The 11,568-nt window shown below is 62.5% G+C and overlaps 3 protein-coding genes across 3 annotated transcripts in view; 1 reads left to right on the forward strand and 2 right to left on the reverse strand.

The window, feature by feature from the left end:
* Window positions 1-597, reverse strand: part of ANKRD65 (ankyrin repeat domain 65) — a 2,231-nt gene extending 1,634 nt beyond the window's left edge. Inside the window, 2 exon segments of the mRNA XM_025047993.1 lie at window positions 36-256; window positions 574-597. Of these exon segments, the coding sequence (XP_024903761.1) occupies window positions 36-256; window positions 574-597 (245 nt within the window).
* A 2,808-nt stretch (window positions 598-3,405) lies between these two features.
* On the forward strand, window positions 3,406-6,567 carry TMEM88B (transmembrane protein 88B). The gene is made up of 2 exons (XM_006903935.2): window positions 3,406-3,675; window positions 4,633-6,567. Exons 1-2 carry the CDS (start codon window positions 3,406-3,408, stop codon window positions 4,855-4,857), a joined length of 495 nt encoding a protein of 164 aa, XP_006903997.1. The 3' UTR covers window positions 4,858-6,567.
* Window positions 6,568-8,824: 2,257 nt separating this feature from the next.
* On the reverse strand, window positions 8,825-11,513 carry LOC112481571 (formin-like protein 20). The gene is made up of 2 exons (XM_025048363.1): window positions 10,001-11,513; window positions 8,825-9,843 (listed from the first exon to the last, which is right to left on the reverse strand). Exons 1-2 carry the CDS (start codon window positions 10,139-10,141, stop codon window positions 8,965-8,967), a joined length of 1,020 nt encoding a protein of 339 aa, XP_024904131.1. The 5' UTR covers window positions 10,142-11,513; the 3' UTR covers window positions 8,825-8,964.
* Between the last annotated feature and the right edge of the window lie 55 nt (window positions 11,514-11,568).

The raw sequence follows: 11,568 nt of genomic DNA on the forward strand, positions 1-11,568 counted from the left end.
GGGACCTCCGACCCCCGTCCTGCCCTGGGGCTCACCTCTCCTCCACACTGGCCCCTTGCCGCAGCAGCTGTGTTATCAGGCCCAGGTGACCCCTCCACACGGCCTGCAGCAGGTGCCCCCGGAAATGTGGGGCGACTGGCCCCTCTGTCCCTGCTCCTGGGGCCTCCTCGGAGCCCAGCTCCATCCACCTGAGCTCCTGCTCCGCCCCTGCCTCTGCTGGGTCCTGCTTCCCCGGCTCTGAGCCCCCAGAGTCCATCTGGAAAAAACAGGAATCCCACATGGATGCTAGGGGCCCCTGACCAACAGGGACCCCCCCCCAGGAACCAGACTGCCACCTAGGCTTGGCTCTCAGGTACCCCCAGAGGGAGCCCGCCCAAGGACAGTGTCCTGTGGCTGGGAGTCCTCTCCAGGCAGACCCTGGCCCATCCACAGCCAGGGGGCACTCACTCTCAAGAAACTCCTGAAGGTGTGGAGTAGGGGTGTCTGCTGGGAGTGGCGGGCTGGAAGGCTAGAGCTGCAGTGGCCCCTGTGCCTCCTGGGGCCAGGCTAAGGGCCATGTCCCCCACTGTTTACCCAGCAACCGGAGAGGCCCTGCATGTCGGCCACAGCCCCTGCCCTGGCACCTGTCCGCCCCTGCCAACTGCCAGAGCCTTGGGGCTTGGCCGCCCTCCCAGGATAGAAAGGCCAGGCAAGCAGGAGCATGCCCGTGGACTGCAGCGCCTCCAAGGCGCACAGCCTCAGACCGCCCAACTCGCCGCCTCCTTAGGCACACACCTGCCTTCCCGTGAGCCTCTCCTCAGGCCCTGCCCCTCACCCCCACTGCAGATGGGTCACCTGGATTCTGGGGCTGTGGGGCAGAGTGGGCTCGGGTGAGGGCCTGGCCCTGCCTTCCCATCTCCCAGTCCCTGGGGAAAGCCACCTGTCTAGAACCCTGGCGGAAGAAGGAAGTGTGGCTGGTCGAGCCGCCTAGCCCCTTTGGCTGCCGCTTGTGACTGTCCACCAGGAGGCAGCACAGCTTTGGAGCTGTCGCTACCACTCCAGACCCCTCCAGCCCCCACCCTTGGCGCCCAGGGATGAGGGGTCCTGAGGGTCCCGCCCTGCTCTGCCCTCCCTGCCGGGGGCAACACAGCCTTGGCCCCTCTCCAGCCTTAGCAGCAGCCCTTCCGGGTGCCAGGTCCAAAGAATGGGTCTCCAGGCAAGGGGCCGAGGGGCCTGTCCCACCACTGAGCCACAGGGACCCGGCCCCATAAGCCTCAGTCACTCAGCTCAGACGTCACCTCCCCAGAGGGGCCTTCCAGTTTGATCACCAATCTGAACCAACCTTGTCCCCGCCCGTTTTATTTTCTTCTTAGCACTTATCACTCCAGGAAGGTGTCTATTTTATTTCAAATGTCTGCCTTTGTCTTCTGGAATGAGGCGCCATGAGGGCATGTCACACAGGCTGGCAGATTCGGCCGGTAACAGGCTAGCACTCTGGGTGGGTTCAGACACTTTACTGCTCAAGTAGCCAGGAAAAGCGAGGGCAGCAAAGGTGTCAGCTCCCTGTGTCCCCCATCCTGCAGGATGACACTGAAGAGCGGGGCAGACGACAGGTGGCATGGGGCACAGGGGCACCCCGTGGCTGAGGGGCCACCTCTACGCTGCAGCTGCATCCTGGGGGCCCTGGCGGAAAGTCTCATACCCCACCAGAGCCAGCGAAGCCCAGGAACTGCCCCCTGACAGCCTTCCCGAGGGCGGAAGGCCGTGGGAACCAGCCGCGTGCCAATTTTCCCCGTTGTCCCAAGGCCTGAGGCGTCGCAGCTTGCCCCCTGGCTTCTGAGGCTCTATGCCAGGCTGTCGGAACCCGCTCAGAGCCGCCCCCTGCAGGCCAGAGGCCTCTGTTGGCCTCACTCCCCACCAAGTGCACAGAGCTTAGAGCCCAGCCTGGCACTCAGTGGGAGCTCTTGAGTGTTGAATGAGCCACCTGCGGAGGGGGTGGGCTTAGAAAGGAGGTAAGACAGGCATCCCCGCCGTCTGAACTTTCTCCAAATGTTACTGTTCGCAACATCGGTTGCCCCAAATCCACGCTCTGAATAAATAAACTGCTGCTATAAGATCTTGGCAAGAGTGTGGCAGTGAAACAGTTGAGTAGCGTATGTGTCTGGCGACAGGGCGCAGCGTGAGCTGCAGGGAGCCTCAGCTATTGTCCTGACCGGGGGCCTGTCTCAGGCTCGTGTTCCTTAAAGGAGCCCTGCTATCTCTGTCATCGGCCCCCCTTCGTACGTGTTGGAAGGGGGGCGGTGAGCCTGAGAGGCCTGGACCATGTCAGAAGAAAAAGTTGGAGGGGACAGGTGACTGCAAAGAAGGTGTGAAAGGAAGACGCTGGTATCCGACTCTGCATGGCCTTCTCCACAGACGACCTTCTCGTGAGTTTGTGCGTCAACTCGTTACGTAAGGGGTATTTTCAATGCTATGCATTATGCAGGGAAACGCTGGGGGTCTCCGTGTCAAGAGTCCTTTAGTGATATTTGGGGAAATTAGTTGGGGTTTTCAGAGGGACGGGGAATCATTTCCCCCGCCCCCTGAAATAGCGGAATCCGAGCTCCCACTGTTTTCAGGACGGATTGATTTCTGACACGAAGGGCGCTGCCCTGGCAGCTGCTGTTGCTGAGTGCCTACTGTGTGCTGGGTCCCACGCTGGGTGTTTCACACGCATTGCCCTCGTGCCCTCTCAGCAACCCTAGGATGTAGGCACCCAGCGTCTTCCCTGTTTTTTTTTATTTATTTTATTTTTTTTATACTTGGTCTTCCTAGGTGGTCTCCCATCCAAGTACTAACAAGGCCCGACCCTGCTTAGCTTCCGAGATCAGACGAGGTCAGGCCCGTTCAGGGGGGCATGGCCGTAGACTTTCCTGTTTTTTCCAGGCTGAGAGGGGCCAGGTTTGGCGATGAGGGGACCAGCAGGAGCTAGGGCTGGGAAGTGGGGTGGGTGGTGACCGCTAACTGACAGCTACTGATGTGGCAGTTGTCAGAGTCAAGACCTATGAAATGAATTCATTGTGTGGGGGAGAGGGCGGGACCAGGAGGGAGGAGAGCCCAGTGCCAGGCCTTAGGGACAGCTGTGCAAGCCCTGACCAGCGCACACAGAGCTGGCTAGGGAGACCGGCCAGGGCCAGAGCTGTGGTCGCCTGGCAGAGAGAGGTCCAGCCTGGTAGTGGGGTAACTGAGGCAGGGGCGTGGTCCTGGAGACCGATGGTCAGGACTGGACCTACCTCGGCCAGGGTCCTGCCCTCCAGCTGGGTCCATTACGTGACTGCTGGGGAACGAGCCGGGATCTGACCTAAGGACCTGGGGCTGACCCTGGCGGCCTCAGGCCTGTCGTCTGACTACCGCTGGGAGCCTACCAGGCCCACTGCCTGCGAGAGCATGAGTGAGCAGGGAAGGGAGACAGAGGAGGACGAAGGAGGGGGTGTTTCGGACACAGCACCCATGCTGCCCCAAAGGCTTCCTGACCGCCAGGCGTCGGCCCCGATAGCAGGGTGGGCAGGCCTGGCTGCCCGAGGCCTTGGGCCCCCGCTGCTGCCCAGCCGGGTCCTGGCAGGCCTCCTGCTCCTCCTGCTGCCTGCGGCCGCGTTCCTGCTGGTACTGCTGCCGGCAGCCGCCCCCGTCTACCTGGGATTCCTGTGCCACTCAAAGGTGAGCTGAGCCCAACGTGGGTAGGTGCCCTGGCCGGGGTCCCTGGGGAGTGGGGTCCTGTGGAAGTTCAGGGCCCTGGGCCTGAGGTGAATCTGCCCTCCTCTGGCATGGCCCCCTGGTCCCCAGAGACACATGTGCCCTCGCCAAGAGCCCTTCTCTGCCAAACCCTCCCCCACTGGCTGCAGCAAAAGAAGGGCTTTTGTTAACCACTGGGGGACAGCTCTCTACCCTCCCCTGAGGCTTCCCAGCCTTGTACCAGGCAGAGGCCACCGGGGCCTGGACAGCTGGGCAGGGTGGAAGGAGGAGAAGATGAGGATATTGTCCAATTTCACCATTCCACAGCCCCTCCAGCCCTCGCGCCTTTATACATTGCTTGCCACCCACCCCTCCTGCCCTGGGCTGGGTTTCTCCATGTGGAATGGGCTTGGTCTGGGGCAGGGAAGGCGTAGGCAGATGGGCCCCGTGTCCCCTTTCTGTAGGCATAAGGCAGTGGGGGGGATTCAGCACGGGGCCACGGAAGAGAAGGTGACGCCAGCTGGTGATACCCACAGGTCGGGGCTTAGGTCAGATGCCAGCATAGGGAAGCGGGAATCGCGCAAGGGGGGACGGGGCGGAGGGGTGGGAATTCTGAGCCTCCCTTCAAGGGCTCCTGCTCTGGGCATTTACCGCTTGGGTCCGCGTCCCCCATTCTTGGCTCAGAAATTCCAGACCCACATGGGCCCCAAGCCTCCCAGCTCCGCCAGACCTCAGGCCCCGCCCCCTCCACGCCTAGCCCCTGGCAGTCCGTTGCCAGGCCCCGCCTCGTCCCAGGCCACTTGCTTCCAGGCCCCGCCCCAACTGATTGCCCACTCCACCCCAGTTCTCCCGCTCACTGTCCCCCCTCCTCCCGGCCCACCCCGGTCCCCCTGCCCCTGGCCGCCCAGGCTCCGCCCCTCCTGAAGCCCGCCCCGCCTCCAGGTGCACCCGGCGCCCCGCCCCGCGTGCCACGCGCTGCTCTCGGACCGCAGCTCTGCGACGCTCGTGGTGTTGGGCTTCCTCTCGCTGCCTCCGTTGTTGGTACTCGCCTCGGCCGCCCGCGCCCGCCTGGCCCGACGCCTCCGCTCGCTGCTGCCGCCCCCCACTTGGACCCCCGGGCCCTGTCACCACCCCGACGGGCAGGAGCAGCTCTGTGCCTGTGTGTGATCCCCAGAGACCCTTCAAAGGACGCGAGACCTCCAATCCAGGGAGGCCCCCGAACAACCCCCGGGATCCCCATAAGGTGGCCCCAGGCCGGCGAGCTCGAGGTCTGCGTTCAGGTCCATCCAGCCGGAGAAATAGCATGTGTGCCTGAGGGCTCGTGCGCAGTGCTCCGAGTGGCCGCGAGATGGCACCGGCCTCCCTCGGACCGGCGTTGGCCCTTCCCCAACTCCACAGGCACCGCTGCTGCAGCCAGGCTGGGAAGCGCCCAGGCGGAGGGATGGCTTTCAGAGAAGGGGCGCCTGGCCGGGCTTAGAAAAGGCGGCCTTCCTGCCTTCCGCTGTGGCTGCCCTGAGCTCCTGCTCCCTCACAAAGGGCCGCCCCAGCGGGCCTCCAGCGAATTCAGAGGTACTGACACCTCCGCACCCCACCTGCGCTCATGTTTCCAGGTCAGCAGTGGCCTCCAGCATCAGGGCTGGCAGGGCTCAGCCTGTGACCAGGGTTAACATTTAGACAGGCACTAGAGTAAGGGTTGTGCGTTCTCTCTAGATAACTTCAAGATCTTCGGTCTTTCTCCTGTGCTTAAGCATGTTTTCAGTTGTGGACGTGTGCTTAACGATCCATTCGCTGCATATACACAGTGTTTCCAGACCCTGGTGACTCACATATTCCATCAGTTCTGGAAGATTCCCAACTATTAGCTCATCAATTCTGCCTCTCAGTCACTGCACCTGTTCTTTCTTGAGGACACCTATTAAATGAATGCTTTACCTTTTCCTTTTCCTTCCACGTCGATTCATCTGTTTTGTTTTCCATCTCGTTGTCTCTCTGTGCTGCATCTGGGCAATTCCTTCATCTCCCTCTTCTAGTTCACTAATTCGTCTGTTGATTAACTCATGGATTTAATTTTAAATTAGTATAGTCTACCTAAACATTATACTTGCTTCTTTTTCAAATCTGATCGTTTTTAATGGTCTCTTGGTAGCATGCTCAATCTTTGGACTCCAGCTTCGATTTTTCGAACATTCCACATAGTTATTTCATATTCTGTACCTAAGAATTCCAACGTTTTAGTCTTTGAGGAGGATCTCTAAATTCGTTGTGTTGTTTCTGCCGATTCTCACTAATAGCATTTCTTTGCATGTTTGCTAATTGTTCGTTGTCAGCCCACACCTGTGAAAATTCTGAGGCTGTGTCCCGCCCAGCGAGGACTGCCTTTGGGAGGCACCGCCAGCCCCGACTGCCCCCTAGGGGCCTGACTTGGTAACTGCAGCGCGGTGCCCACGCTGGCTTCCGGGCCTGTGGTGTGGCTCTCCCGCCCCAGTCCTCTGCTTTCCGTCTGTTTTCGTGCATCATCCTGGGTTTCTGCTCATTATCCTTCTGTTTGTTTACTTACGTTCAGGGTTTAATTTGGGGGGCCCAGAGTCTACTTGTAGCTGAAGGCCTCGTAAAGGATCTGGCCCGGTGGGACTCTGCCTGGGACCAGCAAGGTCAGGGCCCAGGTGTGCACAAAGGTCAGGGCTTAGGGTTCAGGCTATGACCAGGGTCAGGGCTCATTCCATGGCCTTGAGCAGAGCCTGGTGTGTGGCTGGCTGTGGTCCAGCAGGAGTCCGCCTGGTTTTCCAGTAGTCTGTGCCCAGCTCTGATGCCGGTCTCAGTCAGACCACCTGGCCAGTCGCCCAGCTGCAAGGAAAGCTTCCCCGGGGCCAAGGCCAACCCCACGCCGCCACCTGGGGCTGGGCAGGCCCTGGCCAGGCTTGAGGACGAGGACTCTCCTGAGGATCCGCCTGGCCCTGGAGTCATGAAAACAACAGCTGGGCCTGGTAGGGGTGGGGAGCCGAGGTGGGGAGCTCAGCTGCCCCAGCCCAAGGGCTCCTAAGGTGTGTCCCAGCATCCCACAGAAGTCCTGCCTCAGCCTAGCTCTGTCCCTGCTGCTCACAACACCTGTGGGGGCATGTGGGCGGTTCACAGGAGGGGCCTAGGGGTCTGCATGCTGCGGGCTGGGGGCTGGGGGAGGAGGAGGGCCTTGGTCTTTTGTGTCCTAGGTGGTCTTTCTTCTGGACAGGCTCCTGGTAAGGGGGAAGAGGCCTGGACAAGGTGGAGGCAGGGCCCTGGCCCTTCAGCCACAGGCTCTCTGTCCTCAAGGCCTGTCATTCAGACAAACTTTCCCATTTCTATCCTCCCTGGGCTGGATCCCACAAACCTCTGCCCCTAAACCTTTACCCAGCATGGAGCCCACGACGGAAGCCCCTCTTCCTGGGCCTTAACCCCCCAGGCACAGGCCCCAACCTGATGCTTCCCTCCCCAAGAACCCCCTCAACCTCAGCCTGGAATGGCCCACTTGCCACACCCTAAGGACCTCGGAGTGCTGGCCTTGCCCCTTCCGCCCATCCAGGGGCCCAGACTCCTCAGGAAACAGGCGCTGGACTACTGGGTCAGCCAGGCAGAGGCCTCCCCTCGGAGCACCCAGGTGCCCAGGCCCCTGCCCTGTAAGACTGTGCCACCTGTGGCGGCCTTCACACACCTGTGAGTGCACGTGTCTCTGCACGTTTGTGCATTGTGTGTGTGTGTGTGTGTGTGTGTGTGTGTGCAGGTGCGTCCATGTGCTCTGGGGGGCTTCCATGCACCTGTGTGTGCGCATGAGTGCATGTGTGCGCGTTTGTGCATCATGTGCGTGTTTGGGCTTGTGCGTGCATCTTTCCTGTCTGTCTCCCCTCAAGCCCTGGGTGGGGCCTTGTCCCAACTCCACAAGCGTGGAGACTCTGCCAGGTTCCCTGACCTGCCCAGGGTCATTTATTCATTCACAAAGTGTTTCCAGGGAGCTCGAGCATCCGCAGGCACGCCCTCAGACAGCGGTGAGCAGCTAGGAGGAATCAGGGGACTTGGCCAGTTCCATCCCTGGAGCGTGGCCCCACCCAGGCGTGTAGGCCAGGCAAGGGCGCTGGGCAGGAACTGAGCTGGGGTGGGTAGGTTGGGGAGCAAACAGGCAGAACCTGGTGCTGGCTCTGAGGTCCAAAGCCCCTACGCCCCTTGGTCCCACTTCTACCTCTGGGGAGTAGCCACCAAGCTTTCGACACAGGTCTGTCCATCCTCGCTCTCTCTTTCCCCATGCAAGCCTGTCTGGACCCTGACTGGGGCTGGGGTGGGGTGCTACGGTCACCTCCCTGTGACAGAAGGTCCCAGCAGAGGGCACCAAAGCGAGGCGTCCCACCTCGGGAGGACGCCAGTGTCAGTCCTTGCACAGGCTGAAAACCCAGAAGCTTCCCCGGGAACTTTCCCTCGCCTCCCGGCCCTGCATAGCAGGCTCCACCTCTGACAGTGGCTACCAGGCGTGTCCTTGAAGGCCCAGCATCGGCCCCCACTCTTCCCCTTGCCTGCCCCATGGAGGCCCTACAGCCAGTGCCCACCCACCCTTTCTGCCCCTCAGGCCTCTGCCTCCACCCCAGGGGCTTAGCACTTCCCGTATCTCCTGCCCCCTGGCCTGACGCGGCCCCTGCCCTCCGTGGGGAAAATAAGTAGACAAGCACCTTTGCAAGCACACCAATACGCGTCCCCCTTCTCACCTGGCAGAGCTGGGAGGACAGGGGCTCTGCCCAGTGACTGTGTGTCCCCACTACAGAATGGAGCATGTGGCCAGGCCCAGCACAGGGATGATGAATGAATGCAGACAAGGTGGTAGCCACCCAATGCCCAGGCTGCCCACCCCACAAGCTGTCTTCCTTGCCACCCTGGCAGGGCAACTGGGTAAGGGTCAGCTCTGGGGCCACAGGGTGCAGGCCTGGGCCCCTGGGGAGTAGACACAAGGACCTGCAGACCCTCCCCCGGGACCAGTCCTCAGGCCCTGGCAAGTCCCTGACCACAAACAGGCAGGTTGAGTCTAGAAGAATGTGTGGGTGGGGCAGCTGGGTGGGCGGTGGACGGGGCCTCTGGGCCCTGTTGCTCTCAGCTGCCCCCTCCCTCTGTCCCACTTACCGTTGTGGGGTGGAGTAGGGGGCATTGGCTTGCCCCACACCCCTGCCCCAGGCCTGTGGCAGGCAGCCACCCCCTTCCCTGTTTCTGTCCCTCCCCACAATGTCTGCACAGGTACATGTCGAGATACCAGCAATGTGAGAATCAGCAGCACAGGGAATCCCCTGGCCAGAGGCGGGGCCCAGCCCATCTGCCCTTTAGGCCCCGCAAAGGGCCGGAGGCTGGGGTCAGGGGTGAGGTGGGAGGCCCAGGAGCTGCCCTTTTCCCTGCAGTCAACATGACCACAGTGAGCTGGGGACAAAAGGCCCTTATTCTCTTCAGAGGCCTGGAGTGTGCGGGGGAGGGAGAGTGCGAGGCGCGGTGGGGGCAGGGTGGCGCCTGCAGAGAGCAGCGCCCCTGGGTTTCCGGGAACCCCCTCCACCTGCCCCTGGACAGGCAGGCGGAGTGGGCCAACTCTGGGAAGTGATGTGCAGGGGACTCCCAACTGGGCCAAGGCCGTGGGGGGCAGGGCCAGACTGCTCCTTCCTCCTGGTCCCCAGGACGCCAGGACCAGGCTGGGGCTGGGGTGGGGGGAAGCGGGGGAAGGGTGAAGCCTGGGGGCCAGGGCTTGCTCTGTCCTTCTCTGTTCTCCTTCAGAGGGGAGCTTTCCGGGCCATTATGCTTGTGCTTCCTCTGGCGTCTGCCTGGAGCACAGGCCTGGCCCTGACCCCACACCCTGGGGACTCGGTCTGCCATGTCTTCCCCGAGGGTGGCGAAGGACACAGGAGGTGCTGACAGCAGGGTGGTGGGCAGGAGCAGCATCTCGGGAGGCAGGGTGCCTCGGGCCGGGGTAGGTGACAGCCCGGCGTGAGCGGCAGAGGTGGCAGGGCAGAGCTGAGCAGGAACCCCTGGCCAGGGCAGCTGGCGGAACTCGGGCCAAGCCGGGTAGAGGCTCCAGCTGACAACAGAGACTGGGCCCCATCCTGTCCCTTCTCTCTGTGACGGAGAGGCTGGGGCGCTGAGGGCGGCTGCTTCCTTGAGGGCCTGCGTCACAGCCAAGAAGACCCACTCAGTTTTTCCAGAAGGGACGGAAATTTCCCCGTCAACCCAGCAGCACAGGCCTTGGTGTGACTGTGGGCCCGCCCGCAGACAGGAGTGGGGTACGAGCAGGGAAGCCGCTGCCTTGTCGTGGGGGACCCACCATGGCCCAGCTCCTGCCACGGGCCGTGGGTGCCCAGAGGGACGGAGGGTGAACCCAGAGGTGTTCGCACGTGTGTCCGCGGTGGGCCGCCCCGGGCCGGGGCTGTGGCTGCCTGAGGGTGGTCTCCCCTCGCAGCCCCATCTCCTTGGCCGCCTTGGTGCGCCTTTCTTGCTGGGGGGTTGGGGGCCAAGCGGGGTCTCTCTGGGCATACACCCTGGGCTTGGGGTCCAAGCCTCCTGCTCCCCCCACAGGGCTCAGGCGGAAGTGCCAGGCAGGTCCCGGTCCCTGCCGCAGCCTGAGGTCTGTGGAACGGAGCCAGCGCAGCCACTGCCAAGATTCCCGGGGAGGGGCGGGGCGGCGGGGACACGGCTCTCCGCTGGTTCCTGCTTCGGCTCCTCAGGCTCAGCTGAGCCTCTTCCTTTTTTAGGCAAAGTGGAGCTCGGCCTGCCTCACGGCCGCCCAGCCGGTCGGCATCTCACCTGCCAGAAAGGGAGGAAGGAACACCACTGAGTCCCATCCGTCCTCCTCCCAGAGCATCCTCTGGGGAGGGTGGCGAGGGAGGGGACATCCCGGTGGAGATAACCCCCGAGCTGCACAGAGAGGAGTGGCTGGAGAGGGCAGTGGTACCCCACAGGAAAATGTCTTAGGAGTGAGGGGCGAGGCTCTCCTGGACCTCAGCTCCCACCCAGGGGACACTGCCCCGCCCCACCTAAGGGCAGGAAATCTGCCCCTTGGGATGCCCCCTGCATTCCAGCTGCCTCAGGTCTGGCTTAGCCAAGGTCCCAGGACACAGGACCCAGCAGTGAGGCCCCTCTAGAGGAGGCTCAAGGGAGTTGCGGGGGGTCTGTCCGCAGTCCTACTGTTTGACCTCAGCCCAGGCCTGGGCCCCTTGAGCTGGGTATATGGAGACAGCAATAGGCCTACCACGGTCGCCCTGGACAGGGCCTGAACCGGCCATCCCCAGCTCCCATGCCTCTTCCTCCAGGAAGTAAGGTGGGGTGGGAGTTTTATGTTTCCCAAGAAGCCCCCTCTTCAAATGTCTCAGGCTTCTGTCCTACGTCCAATGCCTTGCGTCCTTTCTAAGTTCAGCCCCTCCAATCCCTGTCGGTCAGTCCTTGGGGACACAAGTCCCAGCCCCCGGACACTTCCCCCTCCCCAAGCCCTGTGGTTGAGGCCAGGGCCAGGGTCTAGTTGGTGGTTCGTTGTTCTTATGTCGCCCCCACCCTCTCGCACCCACTGGGTCCTCTTGGGCCGGGCCTCAGGGACTCCCAATCCAGCGGAGACGTGGGCGGTGGACCTGCGGATGACCGGCTTGGTGGCTCCGTGTCTGAGCATGTCGGGGGCAGGGGGCAGGGGGCAGGGCACACCATGCAGCCTCACGGCCGGATGGGGAGACTGCGGTGTCTCTGTGCATACATGGCCACGAGTGTGTGTCGCTTTCGCATCTCGATGAGCACTGTGTGTTGCTGCGCGTCCGGGTGCCTCCACGCGCTCCCCCCCCGCCCCCTCGCCCCCGGAGTCTGCATCTGGGCACGCGGCTCAGTGCGCAAAGCGGGGCGGGGCCTCAC

Source organism: Pteropus alecto, unplaced genomic scaffold (assembly GCF_000325575.1).
Source record: "Pteropus alecto unplaced genomic scaffold, ASM32557v1 scaffold700, whole genome shotgun sequence".
NCBI classification, from domain to species: Eukaryota; Metazoa; Chordata; class Mammalia; order Chiroptera; family Pteropodidae; genus Pteropus; species Pteropus alecto.